At 40.2% G+C, this 21576-nt stretch overlaps 2 protein-coding genes across 5 annotated transcripts in view; both read left to right on the forward strand.

The window, feature by feature from the left end:
- The window catches only part of tead4 (TEA domain transcription factor 4), a 43931-nt gene extending 27636 nt beyond the window's left edge, over positions 1-16295 (forward strand). For all 4 annotated transcript variants that reach the window (XM_084363456.1, XM_084363458.1, XM_084363457.1 and 1 more), the window contains 7 exons: positions 68-111; positions 404-465; positions 661-791; positions 2036-2209; positions 7969-8109; positions 10009-10161; positions 14136-16295. In XM_084363456.1, the coding sequence (XP_084219582.1) occupies positions 68-111; positions 404-465; positions 661-791; positions 2036-2209; positions 7969-8109; positions 10009-10161; positions 14136-14249 (819 nt within the window). In that variant the 3' untranslated portion in view covers positions 14250-16295. The remainder of the gene's footprint in view (positions 1-67; positions 112-403; positions 466-660; positions 792-2035; positions 2210-7968; positions 8110-10008; positions 10162-14135) is intronic.
- A 1960-nt stretch (positions 16296-18255) lies between these two features.
- mansc4 (MANSC domain containing 4) lies at positions 18256-21310 on the forward strand (the record flags this gene model as incomplete). Its single annotated transcript, XM_084364933.1, has 3 exons — positions 18256-18475; positions 18578-18712; positions 20196-21310. The coding sequence occupies 3 exons, from the start codon at positions 18256-18258 to the stop codon at positions 21032-21034; spliced, it is 1194 nt and encodes a 397-aa protein (XP_084221059.1). The 3' UTR covers positions 21035-21310.
- Positions 21311-21576: the final 266 nt, after the last annotated feature.

The raw sequence follows: 21576 nt of genomic DNA on the forward strand, positions 1-21576 counted from the left end.
AATTGCTATATGCGAATTGGTGTCATAGTAACCTGAGTAATATTTTGCATTCATTTCTTTCTCCCAGTTTTGGCACGGGGCTCTTCCAGGACAGCCGGGAGGCCATGAAGAGTGAGTAGCCATTCTTTCCCCTTTTTACTTCTTCAGTGTCCATCAGTAATTTCTCATGTGATCAGCTTAGTAACCATCAGATACATTTCAGTCAGAGACTGAATCTCAGGGAAAATTCATACATATCAGTGCAATTATAAAGAAAAGTCTTCAGCTGTCTGACATTCAGCATAGCACTCTGCCCCCTGCATCTTCAGAGGTCAGCCGGTCCAATTAGTATGTGAGGAGGGGTCATGAGGCCGAGACAGTGAATAACATGCCTCTCCCTCTCTTGTCTGCCTCGTCTCTCCAGCATTAAGCCCTTCTCCCAGCAGAGTTACGCCATGCAAGCGTCCGGCCCGGCCCCCATAACAGGTGGGTGCTCTTTCCCCTCTGTTGTGTTGACAGAGGGCTGTCATGCCGTCAATGTGATGAGACAACCCGTTCGTGATGAAGAGCTAGCACAGAGCTCAGAGAAATAGCTGCAATATCACTGGATTTTCCTTTTATGTTTTTACTTCGTCACACTCAAACCACGCATTTATGCACTCGCTGCACTCTTGTCTGCAGGTTATGAAAGCACAGCAGGGCTGTCCATGTCTCCCGGTGCCCCCCCTTGGCAGGGTAGAAGTATTGCCAGCTCCAAGCTGCGAATGCTGGAGTTCTCCGCCTTTCTAGAGCAACCTCAGGACCCAGAGACTGTGAGTTGACAAGACAGGAGTTAACATTGTCTCCAAAGTCCAAAAGGGCTCTGTGTTCTTGCACACCAGAAAGTGTTGTTGATATCTGCTTCAGACTAAAACTTCACTTTTTACACAATGTTTGTGTGCCAGATTTTCTTTGATTTTTCTTTTTTATTATCATTTTCTTTATTCAGAATCATTCAATGGCAACAGTCATCAACTTACATACATTTTAGATAAGAGGAAAGTGGAAAAAATACAATATATAAATATATAAGTAAAATATTATAAGTTCATTAAAACAATGATAATAGTAACAACTAATAATAATAATAATAATAATAATAATAATAATACATAAGTGAGAAAAAAGAAAATTTAAACAGAAGAAGGGCTTTTGGGGGGAATATAAATTTTCCACTTCTCCCAAATGTCCTCAAATTTAGTTTTCTGAAGCCTCACTGAAAAAGTGATTCCTTCCATTACAAAGATTTCATAAATTAAATGATACCAGGCCTCTATGGGCTGTCTGGCAAAAGCCGTTAAACTTGTAATTGCTTTTCTTTTCTTTCCTTTTTCTCTATTTTCTTAACTCAAAACAGCCAATTTATCCTGTCAATGCAAAGATTACGTTCCAGCTTGTGCCAACAAGACTCTGTATTACTAAATGAATTGTATTGCTGATTAACACTATATGTTTCACTTTGTTGCAAGGTAAAGAAATACTTTACATAGGGAAAAATAGTCTATGGCACAGAGCTATTTGAAATTAAACAGATAGATATACTTCTGAGTAGTGATTCAAATCAAAGATTCAAAACTTACAGTTGCACTATACAATTAAATAGCTGCAGCTATATGAAAATAATATTGCTTCCAATAGGTAATGTCAAATTCTAGGGAAATATATCTCACAGGTGTCTTAGAAAACACTGGATATTGTAGTTTAATACATAAAACTTTGGTGTTTTTGGTGTGTTACAGCAACTCAAGGACCACGATAATCTGTATTGCCAGATAAAGAATACACACACCAGCACATCACATAATTATGAATGGTGTTAGTGGGAGGAAAAGGGAGGGACCCCTGAAACAGGTGATGGGGTTTAACAATAAATATGATTCAATGGAACAGAAGGCCCGATGTGACAGATGTCCTGCAGTGCCTAACAGTGCACTTGGCGTTAATGGCAATTTAGCAAATGTAACACTTGTCATTTTTGGCTCTGTTCAACTTCTGAAATGCACTTTTGTCTCTTCAGTTCAACAAGCACCTGTTCGTGCACATCGGCCAGTCCAACCCGAGCTACAGCGACGCCTATCTGGAGTCGGTGGACATCAGGCAGATCTACGACAAGTTCCCAGAGAAGAAGGGAGGCCTGAAGGATCTGTTTGACAAAGGGCCACACAACGCTTTCTTTCTCGTCAAATTCTGGGTAAAATATGCTTTTTAAAGAAATTCACTTCAATCCCTTTTTTTTCTCCTTTTACTTCCATCTAATTGTTTAAAGTTCCTCAAACCTGATAAATCTCTCATTTCAATTAAAACCCATTTTTATGTATGAAAAGCTCCATCCAATACTCTCTGTGTGCTATTTTTGCAGACAGCGTCAGAGCATATAATCTTCTCCAAGTCATGAAGGTGAAGCGAGAGTACAGTGAATGCTGTTGTTAATGTTTTGTAGCACCTGTCGGCTGTTAATGGCCTAGCAGTGTTAACTGTGTTCAGATAGCTTAAGCGTTGGAGCTAAAGGAACTTAAGTGAGATTCAAAGCTAGAATGAATGGAAAGTCATTGCTCCCATGACCTGATTGGTGGTTAATATGCGGGCAAAGAAGGCATTGCTGCACAGCATGCATCAGGCATGGGTGTATTTGTATGTGTCTGTGATGTGTGTGTGTGTGTGTGTGTGTGTGCGTGTGTGTGACAGCAGCCTTGGGGAGAGTGGCAGGACTGATCTTTCAGTAGGGGAAATGTGAGCCCAGGCACCTGTCTCTGTGCTATTAGACTGAGTCCAACCCTCATGCACCCCCCCATGTACTTATTTATAGATAAGCCCCCCAAAACATACATGCACGCACAAACACACAACACCCCTAACTCACCATTACACACCGAGGGAGAGCAGAGAGTAAAGCATGATGACAAAGTCAACTTAAGAGGCAGGCTAAAGAATTTATAAACTTATAAACCCACCTCCCTCTAAACATCCAATAATAATAATCCATTTAATTCAAAAGTTTTGCTACTCTTTATGTGTGGGCATGTCTTTTTTTTTTTAATTTTTTTTTTTTTTACAGTGGAGGTCAGGGTTAAGCATGATTAGCAGGACTGAAAGTAACTTCAGAAAACTCAGCTTGTTAAAAATGATGAAATGGGGCTGGAAAGTGGTGTTATTACAAAGTATGTCAGTGAATCACTGAACAAATGTGTAATTCATGCACCGGCTCACTCAGATGGAGAATAGCTGGGCTTCTTCCCGGTAATAAAATGTATTGTACTACAACTGAGAGCTGAGACTTCTATCATAATGTCTGAAGAATTAGTGATAGCTCCGTCACTCAACAAAGAAGCAAAAACATCATTAATGACTCTTGTGGCAATCATTTGATTACCAATGTTTTGTATCACCTAAGGATAAATAGAGTACTAACAAGAGTAAAATAGCCTGGAAAATATAAGTGTTAATAGTGTGTTAGTTTATAGTGTTAAGGAAGATATACTACAAGTGTTAACACTCTTGATTTTGTAACCTGTAGCTTAACAACTGCAGCAACAGCATTTCACTCATGAGCCCAATTCACATAAAAACTCCAGACAATATCCAGAGAATCAGATCAGGATATTTTCCACATTTGGTTGGTCACACATGCAGCACACAGCAGGAGATGTCAGAAGTGTTAAAACATGTTGGAAATACTCTGTAGGGTTTGGGGGCGCCTACTGGGTAGGAGGCTACGGACTGCTCCGTAATCGATACTCCACGTATTTGGATGTATCCACAGGACCCACAAATAGTGGAAAATAATATACAGTACAAAGCAGCTTCATTCCATGCACAAAGATCCCACCGTAGAAAGAAAGCTGCAGCATTTTGGATCTGTGTCCAGCAGCAGCGCGAAGCCAGGAATAATTCAGGGCAGATGTTTTGCAGAACTTTGGCAATGAGCAGTCTTAATGCCATTTTCGCATGCTCAGGTGTACGTTTGAGTGTGTGTCACAGCTGATTTAACCAGCACTAACACTCGCTCGCTGTGAATTCACTCCGAACAGTTGTCTGCTCATACACACACGTGGCACCCCGAGTTAGGACCAGGGAGCTGGCAGGGTAAAGTCCAGAGCATATAATGCAGATTTTTGTGCAGAGTTTCTGGGTAAACTCTGGATGAATCCAGAGCTACAGTGCATGTGTGAAAAAGGTGATACTATATTCATGTCAAGCACAGACCGAAAAAAGGACCTAAACACATCCAGCAGGTAGAATTTGATGAATGAACGTCGTGTTGACTCCACTGAACAAGGTGCCAATGCTGCCATATTTATGTACATATATATTGTACAGTCTCTTGGACTATCTACTGTGGGGACCTACTGTAAATTGTGAACAATTAACATTGTAACCAATGTGTATTGTGTATGTAAAGTATCAGACTCCTGAACCGTGCTGGGCTGAAATAAACTCTTGAATCTACTTGAATTATTAAGGACATGTGCTGTCTGACTCAGAGTCATGAGGGCCTTGAAAGGTTGCCCAAGGCTAGGCATGCTTATCATGCCCTTCGTCTACTATAACCTTCCTCTCCCATTCTTGGGGACTCTGGCACCCGACTTGAGCCTGACGCAGTTGACGCAGCCGATGTAAGCTGAGGCACTGATGAAATACGACAGCGTGACACAAACTCAGATTCCAACAAGTTTTTTACAGAACCACCTGAAGCTTTGTTAATATCTGCTATGATGACTAGATAGGAATGTCTCTATATCTTTAATTTCCCCTGCATGGTTTTCATCCTCAGCTAGCTAAAAATACATAAATGTTTGCTGTAGCAAATACCCTCTGTGTTGCGCTCAAACTGTTGTCACATGAATACCAAACCTCAGCACTTAACACGACATATAATTAAGAAAATAAAAGAAAATTATTAATCAACAATCAAAATAAGGTTTTTAAAGGAAAGAGACTTTTATTCTGCACCTTTCTACAAGCTCTGTAGATGTACCCAGCCCGGCCCATCGGGCCCGCATGGGTTCAGATTGGGTCACTGTGCTATAACCCAGACACTCATGCAGCTTAAGCATCCTTTAACTATGATAGATTAGTAGAAGTCTGTAGATTGGATGGGGATGGTGCAGGCACATAATGACGCCTCAGAGAAGAAAGATGTCAATCCACCAACCATCTCCACCACTGTGAAACATGATTGCCATCATCCTTTGATCCACTTTGTCAAAAATGTCAATGTTGCATTGAGGCCACCACCGACTTGCAAAGCAGATATATAATACAGCTTTAACTACGGTGGTTTGGAGTGCCAAAGACTGTGAATGTCAAGTTCAAAGTGCCGCCTTGCAGATGGCTTTGTATGTATGACATTACCCTTCTCACATGTTTGACTGCCGCATTATTTATTGTGGATAGATAAAAGACATTGGTGAGTGACACCATTTTGGAGGTAGTCTTCTTCAGTCCTTGGAAAGAGCAGCTGGTCAAACCCTGGCATTTGATTCAGGGGTGAGGGGAAGGAGGGGATGAGTAGCCGCGCCATATATCATAAAGAAAAGGAGAGCAAGACAGCAATAAAGAGCAAGAGATAGAAATAGGGACACAGACAGTGTGAACAAGAGATATGGGATGGCAGGAGAAATTATGCGTAGCATGAAACCAACAAATCATTCATCAGTGAAATATTACTCTCTTGATTCACGTGAGAGCCCGGTGGAGTCAACAGTTATGACGTGCAAACTCCCCGCTGGAGGAAAACAAGCTCATAACACCGTCCCCTCTTAGTCTGTTCATCTTATTGTATCCCAAGGGGGTCCTCCAATTCTCAAGGCATCCATGACAGAACACTGAAATGCTACAAAACAGCTGGGCATTTCTACACCCATACTGGAAGAAAAAAACAGCAAAGATGCTCTCGGCCATGAAAATAAGCAAAATGAAATCCTCAACACATCTGAAAAAACGATAACTTTATTTGCGGCATCATAAAAGACGAGAAGAGCCTATTTGATGATGCCGCAGTGACAAAGCCACGTGGTAGGTCATGACTCGAGGGTGTGCTGAGGCGCAGGTTGGCATGGTGACGGTGACAGGCGGCTGGCCCACCTCCAAAGCTATGGTATTCTAGATTGAATTTCCAGCAAACCCCCCTGTCGGCCGCTGGCTGCCCTGCCCCTCTCCCCGCCGTCCTCCTCACCCCTCAGCGCCCGTGGCCCTGTCCTAACGGATTGTCTCACGCCTTTGAAGTGCCGAGGGAATCCGATTTGAGCTGGCTCTGCTAAATTGTTACACAGCCAGCCTGCCCACCGTGATCTAATCAGCCAATTGCACGCTGATGATTGTAATTGGATGAATTCCCTCGCAGGCTGTTAGGGAAGCAGGGAATGGCGGTTCGGGGAGGGTCACTAGGCCCCAGGGATGAAGACAAATAGAGGAATTACACCAGCCAGGGATGAAGATGAACAGGGTGATGAAGAGATGAGAGGAGGCTGAGCGGTGTCTCAATGGCCCATTAGGAGACATGAGCCCGACAGGGGAAAAGGTAAAACAGGCCAGCTGTCTGACGGAGGAGACGGCACCTCAGTCTGATCCAAAATCAGATTATAGAGGCCTCAGTTGAAACTTAGACTAGAGGGAGGATCAGAGATAGGTGGATCTACATCCACATTCACATGAGGGTGAGAAAAGTGACTTTGTACTGCCTTTAAAAGTCTAGTATGTGGGATGCAGGGGCAGAAATGGAATATAATATTCATAATTATGTTTTCATTAGTGTATAATCACCTGAAACTAAGAATTGTTGTGTTTTTGTCAACTTAGAATGAGCCTATATCTACATGGGCAGTGGGTCCACTTCTATGGAGTCTGCCATGTTTCTACAGTAGCCTAGAACGGACAAACCATTGGTGTTTTGTTGGGTGGGTTGAGGGGTATTCTGTTGGTGGTAATCTGCAATCTCACTGCTAGATGCTGCTAAACCCTACACACTGGAGCTTTAAATTTAACTTTAAATTGTGAGGATATATTTTTGACATGGGGAGACGAGTACACAAATATTTGATGTTCGATGAGTTTCAGATGTGGCTCTATTCTTTTCTTTAGTAGTATTTTGTTTACTGGATTTAAGAATCATGTTTAGGAACAAAACATTTTATAAAGTTAAAATTAAAGGTGCAATATGGAGGAATTGTAGTTGAGATACTGAAGTTAGCATGCTAACTAGCTAGCTCCAACATTCCTGTGCTAGCGGTGTAAACAACAACACTCCTCTGGTGCTACGAGCTCCCAATCTGGACCACTAGATGCATTGCTAACCGAGCTAACTAGCTAAGTGCAGCTACAGTCAGCGGTTACACTTCAGATATGCTGCCCCCTGTTTGTGTTGAGTATGAATTTGACAGGTGGCCAAATTCCTACAAACTGCACCTTTAAGGGCTCCCAGATTTTTTAAAATCTCGACATACCTATTGTGAGCATGTGAGCTATCACACAATGTCCACCGTTATGGGTTGCTCTAGTGGACTCCAAAATCTTCTGTGTTATCGTCTTACAACAAAACACACACACACATACACACAAAGGGATACCCAGCATCTTGAGAATCTTGGGGCTGGATTTGACAGCGTTACATTGGGTTAACAAGGATCTGGCCATTGGATGCCTCTTGGCTTTACAGAGAATCACTCTCAAGCTTTGTTGAGCCGTAACATTCTCGTCGATGTCTTTGTCAGACTGACACACATGTTCCTTGAGATCCATATCTGTGAGCAGGGAAGCAGAACCTGATATTTTGTTGTAGATTATGGAGCTGGTACGGTATATCCTCGAGATTTTAGATGCTTGTTGTGGAGCAGGAAGTCTCATCCATGCTCATAAACCACCAGGCTGCAATCCTTGGTCCTTTTGGGTCAGACTGACAGGTGTATATTGATGTTAGTTGATCCTGACATGTTATCTTTTTCTTCCCTCTAGGCGGACCTCAGTGTAAACCTGCAAGATGACAGCAGCTTCTTCTATGGTGTTTCCAGTCAGTATGAAAGCTCTGAGAACATGATAATCACCTCATCCACCAAAGTCTGCTCCTTTGGCAAGCAGGTGGTGGAGAAAGTGGAGGTAAGACAAGGCAAACCTTGTAAAGACCTTTTTAAAGCAGTCCTACATGTTCTTGCAGCCTGAGGGCATCTGGATCCAGATGAGACAATACAGTTATGTTACAGATATGCTCATCTATGTCACCTTGTTATTCTTTACTCACTATTTTTACCCTGAGTTTTGGTTTAAAAAGTAACTCCATACAATATTTTGGATGGAAAAAACGGCTGCACTGGCCTCTATCGTTTGAAAGTCACTTGAACCTCTGACACACACCCTTCATCAAAACTGGGTGTGGTCAGGTGTGATCTTTTGTAGTTGTAACGACACCCAAGTGTGATGTAGCATGGTACTACCATGCCATCATCATGCCATGGGTGCACATGAAGCATGTTGTCACATCTAGCTGGCAGGGAAAGCCAGATTATTGGCCTTTAAAGGATGAGTTCACCCAAAGATGGAAATTCAGTCATTATCTACTCCCCTCCATGCAGAAGTAGAGGTAGTCCACAAAATGTTTATGGAGCTTCACAGCAACACAGCATTGTAGCTTTCATCTAAAAAGCTGAAGCAGATGGGGACTTGACACTCAACACAATCCAATCCAAGTGCACCCACTTCAGTCAGGTTGCACGCTAACATTTTTAGCTTTGGAGCTACAGGGAAGATTGTGGCTTATGAAAGTTTTTGGTTTTTTTTCATTTTTAAAAGAAGTCTTAGGCATATTTTGTTGACTACAAATCTTCACCTTACTTTCCGTCAGCATGAGGGTGAGTATATGATGACTCAATGTTTATGTTCATATAGATTTTTGACTGAACTCACCCTTTAAGACTTTATATGGGCAGCCTGAAACATCCAGTTGGTTGAGCTTGTCGGGGCTGTGTCATGAACATACAGTATTAACAGACAAGGATGTTGTGTTCCTGGATGGCATCCATTCATTCCAATTTAAGTTGTTCAACGGGTGTGTATGCAAAACACAGTTTTTCAGGCTTTTTGGGAGCTGCCCTACATTGCCCAAAAGCTTGTTTTCTCTGGTTTTCAGGTCTCTGGTAATTAATCTAAATTTGCAGTAGGATTAAGTCATTATAACACAGAAATTATACACCATATTTAATTGCTTTATTCAACTGTGATGAAAGACACAGTGGCCTTAGCCTTGAAATGCACTAAATAGCATTTGTTTGTTCAATGTTATTAAAGTTTTTGCCCTTACTTTGTGTGCTTCATCTAATTGGGGAATTCCAATGTTTTGGGGTAGTATGGGTCCAACAATGATCAACAGTAGTTTGAAGTTTGCATCACTGATTGCTGGATAAATGTGTGACATTTCAACATTAAGAGGTCATGACCACATCAAAACCCATTATATCACCCAGAGGAGTGAATAACTGCTACTGGTGGAGATGGATTCCAGTCACTTACCGCTGATCTGTGGTCAGGAAACTGACGTGATTCACAAATCTCCCCTGCATGACTAACTGTTATGCTTCCCGTTAACTAGACACAATAGTGGCCCTGCCCCCATCCGCTGCTGATGGATTGTACAATATAAACACACACACACACACACACACACACACACACATCCGTAGGTAGAGCCATCTGCCTCAGTAGGCCACATGATGACATTTAATAGCTTCATCATTTGATTACAGTTGTCACAAGAAATATGTTTATCGTCATATCTGGCATGCCATATGCTGCATTAGGTATATTACACATATTGCAGCTTATCACATAGATGTTCTCATCTAATGCATCTAATTGGGTTTTAGTTGAATATGTTTCCCTGTTGTTTTCACAACACATTTCACATTTCATCCTTTAATGTGTTTTAAATTCCTTTTACACATGGTTTATGTTTACATATATTGGACGTCAGGCCTTTTTATGTATTGTATCTGTTTTCCCTAGACGGAGTATGCACGTTTCGAGAACGGGCGCTACGTGTTTCGAATCCACCGTTCACCGTTATGTGAATATATGATCAACTTCATCCACAAGCTTAAACACCTGCCGGAGAAGTACATGATGAACAGCGTACTGGAGAACTTCACTATCTTACAGGTACACACAGAAATCAGGGATATATAGTACATGTGTGTACAAAGGATGGAGACCTCAGTGCTTTTTGCATGTACGTACGTTACTATTCTGGTATTAGATAAGACATTCGGGTGTTCTGTTAAGTATTAAAGGCATAGTTTGAAATACACTTATTTCCTTTCTTGCTGAGAGTTAGATGAGAAGCTGCCTGTTAGCTTAGCTTAGCATAAAGGCTGAAAAATCCACTTATCAGTACCTCTAAAGCTCACAATGTTATATTTTGTTTCTTCAATCTGTCTTATAAGTAAAGTGTAAGGACATTAAAATTGTGGTTTTACAGGGGTTGTGTGCTAGACAAGACACCAGCTGCCATGCCCTGATTGGCAAAAAACATTCATGTCAGCGTCCAACTAGTAATTATAGAGATATCTAGAATTTCTGACAGTTATGTTTTCTCTCCCGTCTGAGTGTCAACAGAGTGCTGTCAACATGGCAGCAAGGGCATGGTCTTGACCATGTCTAGTCTAAGTCTAATATTAACTCTATCAGTTGACCTAATTTAAAATGAGCTAAGCTCTGTATCAGTTATTCATGAACCCTTACAAATATACACGACAAAGAAGCTGATTTACAATATTTAACTCATGTGACTACAAGATTAGTAGTGCAGTATCCATCCTGGAATAATGATCATGATAATGAAAACTCCCAAGTTTGAATAACGGGGGGTTTTCTTGTTCTACTGTCCTTGCCAACATTGATTTTTATTTAACCATTGGATGGAGCCAGGGTAGCTGTTTTCAGTCTCCATGCTAAGCTAAACTAAGCAGCTGCTGGTGCTACCTTTATGTTTAGAGCACAAGAGTTGTATCAGTTTTCTCATCTAACTCTGGTAAGTATGGAGGACTGAAACGGCTAAATCTGAAATAAATAAATAATATATATATTTTTTTTTTTTTATCTATCTTTTTATTGAGATGTTTTTTTTGTATATTTATTCATTTCTGATGTTGGCCATTTTAGTCCTCCAAAGGGGTAAGAAAGCAAATAAAATAATTTCCCATGTCAAACTATTGCTTTGAAAAAATTTTAGAAATCTGAAAATATCATTTTAGAAAGCTTAATATGATACACAGGAATGCCAACACTTTTCCTCTTTCACTGTTAGCAGACTGTTTTAGGTTTGCTGCCATTTCCTGCCCAGAAAATGTTGCTTATGATATAGAGCTGCGAAGATTAGTTGAAAAGTAAAATTAGTAAAAAGTAAAATTAGTTGCCAACTATTTTGAAAAATCAATGAATTGATTCATGTTTTTGTTTATGTTTTTCCATACAAAAATGTAAAACATTTGCAGGTTTCTGCTCCTTAATGTAAGGATTTACAGCTTTTCTTTGACATTTGTCAATGTAGATGAAGAGTCTTTGGGTTTTAGACTGCTGGTGGACAAATGAAACAATTTGAAGACATCACTTTAGGTTCTACACGATTTTTTTAAACCCTTTTAAGGACAAAATGATTAATCGGTTAAGCGTGAAAATAACCACCAGACTAATCTATAATAAAAATCATTATTAGTTTGAGCCCTATTACCCGTCTTTTGTCTGCAACTCGTTTGAACATTGATACACACACATCATCCTCCATCATTCCTACAGTTTCATTCATTCCATTCAGAGAGGATAAAGCACACAGGGCCACATGGATGTTCAATATATGTGCAGATTATTTCCATCATTTTTTAAGTGCTTTTTGAAGGCATCCCGCTGTTGCAAAGAATATGAAACAGGAAAACTGTTCAATATGGTTGTGCTGTGACAGACCATTAACGACTGGCAGCAACTTCTCACCACATTTAGAACATTTTTATGGTTTCTTGCAGAGTTAAAACATTTTGCCCATTCCACTGTTACTTGGACTTTTCTGAATGAGCCGGTGTGTTCCTCAGAGAGGGGAGTGAATACACTGGACCATATCACCATAGTAACAAAGTGGTCCTCAACACCAGGGTTCAAAGACATTGGTGTCCCTTCCATCGGCGGCTGCATTCCTACTTGCCAAGGGACAATGACTATATTGAGCCCACACTGACGACTACATGGCAGCATGTCATTAGGTTTCTCAATGGGCTGATTTAGCTCATATTAACCATGAACAGCTCATTAACAGACGTGCACACGCACACACATAGAGAACAGACACGTGCACTCACAGATTCCACATTGCAAGGCTAAGCACAATGGATCGATATGCCTCATGTAACAAGTGCTGTTTTCAATGCAACACAATTGAGCATGATGAATTGCTGAAGTTTTGTTCTTGTTGCATTGTCACACTCCTCCTGCTGTATTTGCAGATATAAACTAGTCTTGCACATGTAACAATAGAACATTTTGACCAGAGTGATCACGTGTGATAGTTTGTAGTGTATTATGTAGTGTTTAAGTAGATTTGACATCTCTATTTACTATATCAGTGTTGATGATCATCTTGTATAGACAGATTTGTCCCATAGTGTCCCATAAAGCCCAGTATGATCATAAACATGTAGTAAACAAGTATGTAAAGGTAATCATACAATAATTGCATAAGAAGGAAAGTAATCCTAAAAGTGACAGGTCACGCTGTATAAGATGACTAAATTTAAGAGGTAACTGCATCATGCTTGAAAGCAAAGAAACAATATGCGACTGTTGTCAGATTTTAAACCTGCAAAGCAGAATTTTTGTCTCCCCCCTCTGACAATGAGAGTAATCACACAAACATGGTCAACGTGCTTACTTTGTCGTTATGGCCGCTTCCCCCTTCAGCTCTGGCAATCCAATCTTTGCTGGTTGATGCGCTAACACAGAAAAGTCACCGCAGACACAGACTTAAAAACTCTGGTATACCGCGAAATACAGAGGGATTTAACTGACCTGATAGGCTTAATCAGCATCGTCTGGACTCTTTTTGACGTTTATGTATATGCCAAAGTCCCGAACTCAAGCTTTAATGAAATTCACATACTATTTTTGCATGCTATTCATTGTCTGTTCATTGGATTACAATTAACAGTCATGTGTGAACATACATACATAAACACATGGCTCTACCAAAAGCACAAATTAGGGATGTTTGGTGATTAATTGATTAATTAACTAGAGAAATTAACCTATTAAAAATATATTAACCAACAATCAAAGATGGGCACAAATACATCTGATATTTCTACATTTAAGCCGTTTAGTAGCCACAATATGGGTTGGATTTTGTTGGGCCAGTTGTTAAATAGTGACAGGCTGGAGCTCTGCGATTAAAATGAGGTCAGTTATTTGCATTATTCAGTTCATCATTTAAGTAACTTACCGTTTACAGCACCTAATGTTGCCTCATCTGATTTTGCAGTTACCATAGATCAAGTCAGTGGTTTTCTAGTGGAAAAATGTCCAACATGTTTTATGTATTATTAATGATTGACCGATGATCAATTGTTAAGGCAGCCGACTGTCAGTTAAAGAAATTGCTAAGAATTTGCATTTGCATTACCACAAAGAGTGGTAAATAAAGAGCTGTGTATAAGATGAAGCTTTATTTTAATCAAGAAAACACATTTTAGCATTTAAGTTGATGTTATAATGTCTAGTGTGGCCCTGTGAAGCCCCTTTTTAACTCACTTAGATACTTTAAATCAGTTTGATTTAATTTAGACATGTTGGGTTGATATTAGGATTTTACTACCAGTTATTTATCATTCATATTGTCCACTGCCTCTATGATGGAGGTCGATCCTCAAAAAGAACTTTATTTTCCTTCACAACTTGTTTTTTTTTTAATTTAAGGTGGCAGTTTGTCCTGTGATTGTGGCTCCTTCATGAAGCAATCAATTAAATACTTCTCTGCAGACTAGTAAATTGTGAATAGGTACCGTTTAACTTGTAAAAATGTGGTTAAACGAGGTTAGGCAGGTTTTCATCCCCCACAGCATGACTGAACATTCTTCTGTGTTCGTCCACAGGTGGTGACTAACAGGGACACACTGGAGACCCTCCTGTGCATAGCTTACGTCTTTGAGGTATCCACCAGTGAGCACGGCGCACAGCATCATATTTACAGGCTAGTCAAAGACTGACACAGTTACACAGTTGGAACTTACCTGCTCCAGACCCATTGTAGCACTTCAGTGAGCAACAACATTAAACAATGGACTACTTCCTCCGTAAGCTTAAAGCTGAAACCACACGACTCGGTCAGGAGCCCAGAGAAACACTTGTTTTGTTAGCATGGCCAGGAACACTACTACTGCTGAGGAAGAGGCGGATTTGGGATTGTGGAAGCTGAAACAAGCTTTGTGTGAAAGGTGGCAGGAGAAAACAGAAGAGGACCATGACACACTGTGGTCTCTATACCAAAGGAGCCAAACCTAGCCAACAAGACCTGCATGAGAAAGTTGTCATTGGTGGTGTTTTTCATCTCATTTTACTAGTGCTTGTTTTTAATTTAGATTGTTTTACACACATGCATGTGCAGGGATGTTTGCTACAGAGGAGTTGGGCAGCCTCAGGGTGCCACCTAGTGACTTAAATATAAATAACCATGGGGAGAAATGATGAACGTAGACTGAGAATCCCTCCTATGCACATCCATAAAATATCACTGTCTTTTGGTGCCAATCTTTTGTGTTATTTGAGCATTTGAGTAATTATGTACAGTGCCACATCATGTCCTCTTAACAGAGTTATGAAAATAATTGGCTAAAATGATTTAAAAGAGCTATTGTATTCACTTTGTTTGATGTTTAATGTTAAATGTTTCTTGTATTGTCTTACTGTTTTTGATTGAAAATGATCTGACTACAACAAAAGGCACATAATATCACTGCTAACTTGAACCAGATTTAGATCTGTAAGCTGATTACAGAGGTTGTCTGCAACTGTAACTTGCCCTGACGTGTCAGATGAAAATACAAGTGTTTCTTACATAACGTCTGTGTTTGCTTTTCTGTGTTTTGCAATTGACTGCAATATGTGGCATACTCATAATAGTATATACATAATTTGCAGAGTTTTGTCCTATATGATGGTGCACTATTAGTTACTATTGCGATTATTTATTTCATGGCTAAATATCATGCATCGTGATCATTTCTGTCACATCTTCAGGTTATATTAAGGTAGTTTTAACTTAACTTTAACTTTGAAAGATGCACTTAGAAATATAGCTTGCTGTGCTTCACAAGGATGGCAAAAGCAAATGAGTTCAAACAATTCAGTACCCCTGCTAAATCTGCTTAATTTTTGAGTGTGCTGTTGATGGGAACTATTGTCCCATAATGCAATGCACAAAGGAAAAGTGATTGTAAATGGTGGTGATACAGCTCCAGGGAGGTATCAGAAAACAGAGTTACAGTTTACAACTAGTGTCAGTATTAATTAAGCTGATGGTTATTTTTCAGTATTTTTTTAGACGCTACAAAGTAAAAAGAAATATTTAAAAACTCGACTTCAGTGAGGTGACATCCTCAGTGAGATTACTCAGAGGTATTTTGTTTACAATAAAACAAAAAACAAAGAAAAGTAGCATTAGCAAATCCTTATATTTGAGAGTCTGAATCAAGAAATGGTTTTAGCTTGAAGACTGAAACAAAAGATACCATAACCAGAAGGTTTCTGTCAGTCTACTCATCAATTAATCAACTTAGTATTTCATTAATATTTTTATTGAACTTGAAAAAACTTGAATTGGCAGTGTCTTTCGAAGGTCACAGTATAACTGACATCCATCTGTGCACATCATTTAACAATGATAATAATAATAATAATACTTCTTAATAAGAAGAATATTAAAATAAGCAGAGTATATTGTAAGTTGTTAGTGTGTAGTGTGGAACTGGGATTGTTTAATGGAAGTGACCGTCGCCATCTGCTGGTGTTGAGACATCATTACACTTCTCATATCCAGATCAACTTCAGCAGTTTTAGCCGAGTTGAATGCCCAGATACTCAGGCTGGTTAATTGAGTTCAACATACATAATGTGAAAACTACAGTCTTTCTTGGAGGCCATTACCCTGAGTCTCAGTTCCCATATAATCCACCAGTATGTCTTTAATATGTTTTGATGTAAAGTCCCCGAAACAACAAAATGTTTTGTTATGAATTGCAATAATAAAATGATCAAATATCCATTTTGAAGAGGTAAGCTTTATCATTGAATCTGACACCAAATGAATGTTTTTGTTTGACCCAAGTCTGCTTAAATGCAATGGTACCCCCTCAGTTTAAGTAGTACTACATACACTCTGCATTCCTCAAGCTCTTTATCCAGAAAGGTACTTCAACTCCCAGGTGTAAGCTGACAACGTGACACTGTGATGGAGAGACAAGCTCACAAAAGGCGAGAGAAAGAGCCTAACCGGTGCTGTAAATCCCAAACCAGGGAGCAAAAGGCTTATTCTGATAATCCCATTTGAAAGAATTTAGGCAGATCGCTACAATTATGGAAATCCACTCTCAGATGTCTGACCTCTCTGAAAAACAGACTGCTTGTTTGGTTACAAAGAGAACAGAGAGGGGTTATTGGAATTTTCAGCCTAGTTCCTGCTTACAGTAGAGCAATGATGTAGTGAAGTTATACCTGCACCGTGGAGATCCATTCAGAGCCCATACACAGGGGTATCCACTGGTTTAAATAACGATTGAGTTAGAACATTATCCTACACTTTACAATGGGACAACACACTGTAAAACCACAGAGACACATTACCTAACAACTAACATTTCAGTGAGATAAACAGACTTTTTTCAGACCTCACACACAGCAAATCTTCACTTACTCTTCACCACTGTAACTCATTTTTGAAGTGGCATTTTTTTTGTCAGTGCTGTCTTGAAATTTAAATGAAATTTTGGCTAAAAAATGGTCCCATATACATAACCAGGAGTGGACGAAATAACAGGAACACCTTCTTGTATTAGCCAAATACAGGTTACTCAGCCTAAATGTTTCAGTTATTGTTGTAGAGGTCGAGAACGAACCTTCAATTCAATCTCAGTTTTCCCAGGTAAAAGGGACAAGAAGTAAAGTTCATCCCAAAATGGGAATCCAGTCATTATCTAGTCATCCCCATACTGATGGAGAGTCAGGTTAAGTTTCCTAGTCCACAATTCATTTCTGGAGCTTCACAGCAAAACAGAGTAGCAGCATTCTCCTAAATAAATAAAGTAGATGGGGATTTGTTTTTAAAACTGCTCCATACAGCTCGTCTCTGCAAGCCCCAAGATCCCAAATTGATTTGAAAAGCTGTTGTTTATTAAGCCAAATCTTAACTTTAGCTGCTTAACTAAAATTGTTATAATTTAAATGCGCTACTAGGGCTTTTGGATACTTGGATTACACCTGACAAGTTTGCTATGGAGCCATTTTATGTTTTTTTTCTTCCTTTTTAAAACAAGTCCCCATCTACTTCAGTTGTTTAGGAGAATGCTGCAACGCTGTTTCAGCTGCGAAGGTCCAGAAATGTTTTGTGGACTACAAAACTTCACCTGACTTTCCATCAGCACGGTGTTGAGTGGATAATGACTGAATTTACATCTTTGGGCAAATTTATCCTTTAAAGGCCAATAATCTGGCTTTCCCGGTCAGCTAGATGTGACAATATGGCTTTGGATTCTCATTTTTCGGTGAACTTATCCTTAAAAGTGCTCAGGAAAAGACAACATTTTTGGGGAGCACTGTCTGCTGAGGAAGATTGTGTATTAAGATCAACCTCACAAAGATATTTCTTGCAGTGACATTTGATTATGTTTCTTTCGATATTCGTCACAGTATTCTTTTTAAACTATATCCATTATTGACATTTTAAAGCTGCTGGTGCCAGTAAGTCAGAAAGGACACTCTCATATTGCTGCTCAGCGTCTATAAAAGCTGCCGTGGTGCAGCCTGGACACATTACGCACGGCTGGGTCTCCACCTCCTCCAGGTGCGTAGCTGTGACACACCTGGAGAGTCACTGGCACCAGTAAAACCAGACCACTGGCTCCACTCCATGCCTGTCAACTCCAAGTAATCAGCCTCACCAGATATGTCGGTGCTCTGTCGACGTTGTCATTTAACATGCTCTGATTTACATTACGCGCCATGAATGTCACATGGGGTTTGCTGACGGTTTTGAGTGTGGTGTGCCACACTGAGTCGAGGTGCTCACCGACCTCTTACTACAAGAACTGCTGGATTCGACGCTTCCCTGGGATTTTCATCGACGTCGAGGAGTCTCAGAGGAGAGGAGCGCAGCTTCTCAAGCACTACCAGGAGGAGACGGCGCTCAAATGCAGCCGCACCTGCTGCCTGACGAGAAACTGTGAGTCCAAACGCGCACACATGGAAGTCTGTTATGTTGTGGCATTTTCCTTATCGTACATGTTTAACGGTACATCATGATTTATCACCCGTCCTCCTACAGTTTCCTGTAATCTGGCCATTTTTCACTATGATACCACTCAAGAAAACGTGAACTGCTTCCACCTGCACTGTCCGACACTGGAGAGCTGCATTCTCAGCCACAGAGGCAACGTTGTTCTCTACAACATCACAAAGGGTGAGTAGGAAAGTAAAGGGTAAAAAGGCCTCTCTGTACCCTAATCACATGTTGTCTGTGGTTATATAGAATATGTCTCTTTGTATTACATTCTCAAGAATACATGTTAATACATTTCACTACAAGAAACAGACTAATGGTACATTACTAACATTTCAGAGGGAAATACAGTATATTGTATATTTTACTATACTACATTTATTTGACTGCAACAGTTAACAGTTACTCTGCAGATTCAAACTCTACCAGGGGTGGAAGAGGTATTCAGATCATACACTTTAGCAAAAATACTAACACTAGACCGTGAAAATACTCCTGCATAGTCCTGCATTGAAAATATGACTTGAGTACAAGTAAGTGTTACCAGTAAAATGTACTTAAAGTATCAAAAGTAAAAGTGTCCATAAAAATGAACCCTGTGGTTGTTTTACTATCAGGCCTCCTGATGCATTCAGGGGTATTCAACATATTACTGCTGAAGTAGATGAAGGTGGAGCTGATCTGACCTATTTTTTATTGATGGGTAGTTTAATCTATTTTAAGTTCAAAACATGTACATGATGCACCGTTATCATGTTGAATGTGGAATGCAACTAAGTACATTTACTCAAGTTCTGTACTAAAGAACAATTTTGAGGTACTATTTACTCTAGTATTTCCATTTACTGCTACTTTAGGCTTCCACTCCACTATGTTTTGGAAGCAAATATTGCACTTTTACTCCACAACATGTATTTGATATCTTTAGTTATTAGTTACTTTGCAGATTACCGGCTGCATCAGAGTCAGAGTACAGCACATTTTTAAAATGTATTTATTTTATTAGCAGTTTTATATATATATAAAAAAAAACCCTCCACTGATTCTGGGTGGATAACCGAGTCAAGTCAACAATCGATCAACCCACTGTATACAGTATACTGTTCATACATGTAAATATATGCATAATTTACTTTTATGTGTACTTTTGATATTTAAGTACTTTTATCGTCAGATACTTTTATAATTTTACCAAATTACTACTCGCTTGGTTGACTTTCACTTTTACCAAAGTGATATTTTAACACGTTATCTTTACTTTAACTCCAGCATGACTTTTGGGTACTTTATACAAGACTGATGATTTGTATGCAAAATGTTAGTCTGCAAAGTGACCAGTATCAGCAGCCGTCAAGATAAATGTAGTGCAGTAAAGAGTACAATATTTTCCTGTGGGATGTAGTGAAGGTAAAAAATGACACAAATCAGAAATACTTATGTGAGGTACAAGTACCTTTATACAATGCTATAGTAATTGTACTATTTCATTCACGAAGAAAATGTTTGATACATTTCTAAAAAGCCAGTGTGTTTAAAGGTCCATTTTGGAGTTGGGAATGAGTCTCATATCAACTTCAACAAATTGGACTTTAACTATGTCAGCAAAGAGTGAAAATGAAAACAAAACAAAAGCAATTTCCTCAACAGTTTCTTTGTTTCCTAGGTGTGGATCCTGACCTGTTGGTGTTCGGAAAATACTTCACCTCCAATGTACGGGTGTTACCCCACCACTACGGTCGAGTCAACGCCTCAGAGCCGCTGCCCTCAGACAAACGCCAGTTCATTCATCCACCTCCACCCGCTGCACTGCCTCTGACTTCAGCACCCACAGTGAACCCCCCCACTACAACAAGCAGAGTGCTCATCACCACCACCACGCTGCAGACCACCAGACAGCCTTCAACAGTTCCCACAACTACCTTATCTTCCACTCCAAAGAGTCCACTATCTTCAGGGAACGATGCACCAACAACCCCAACCATCTCCACCACTTCCCTTGCACCTAGCTTCACTACGCCTCCGTCATCCACCACAGAAACCACCTTTGGCCCTTACAATCCCAACACCACTCCTGCATTTTCTACCACAGCTGCACAGCCCTCCACAATCCCTACCCATCATCACACCACCACCTACCAGCTTGCCACCAGCCCTCCAACTTCCACAGCCATTATGGGCAGCATAGAGAGCAGCAAGCAATACCCCAATGACACCAAGGGCAACCTGGGGAGGAACCACACAGCAGGCAGTGAGGGAGGACAGGGTGTTGGCGGTGAGGACACCATCGAGGGTTTGGGGCCTGGGTGGCATGTAGCTGCGCACACTTTGCTGGTTGCATTGGCCATCTGCATCACACTGCTGCTTAGCTGCTGCTGCTCCATCCTGCTAGTAGTGAGCTGGAGAGGACAGAGGAAGAGGATGGGACGCTACCGAACATCTTGGAGAGGGAAAAGAGGCTCCATGCGTCTGATTAAGTATGTGCTGGTCAGAGAAAACACTTGAGCTGGAATTAACATTTGTGTTTTGTTTACAGCACTGTTTTTAATGAAGGAATCCAGGATGAAAAGACATTTGACATAAGTAAGAATGTCTACTGTCTTTGTAAATTATTAGTTTCCACGTATGATGCTGCTTTAATCTGAGCAGATTGGAATGGGAATGTAGATACCATCAACTGATGTATTAAGGTTACAATTCTGTATATTTAAATTGAACAGGCAGAGGTATTTTATGGCTTAGATGAGATGACCAAACACAGATTAAATGATTTTGGTTTTACTCGTGACGCAATGACTTTCGACAAAGAGCTGAAGTCGGCCAATGCATTTGACCGCAGCAATTTGCCTCAAGAAAGACGATATGATGTCTATTTGGCTGACCTACATATTGATGCACTTCAATGAGTTTTAACCGATGTTGCTGCCAAACCTCAAAGACTTGGACCAGTTGTGTATGCTGGTTTTAAGTGGGACTTAATGGGCGCTTCCAAGAAAAAAAAAGGACAGCTACAATTCAAGGGTTGTTCAGATCGTCAACATTGTGCG

Source organism: Pagrus pagrus (assembly GCF_965226575.1).
Source record: "Pagrus pagrus genome assembly, chromosome: 10".
Taxonomy (NCBI): domain Eukaryota; kingdom Metazoa; phylum Chordata; class Actinopteri; order Spariformes; family Sparidae; genus Pagrus; species Pagrus pagrus.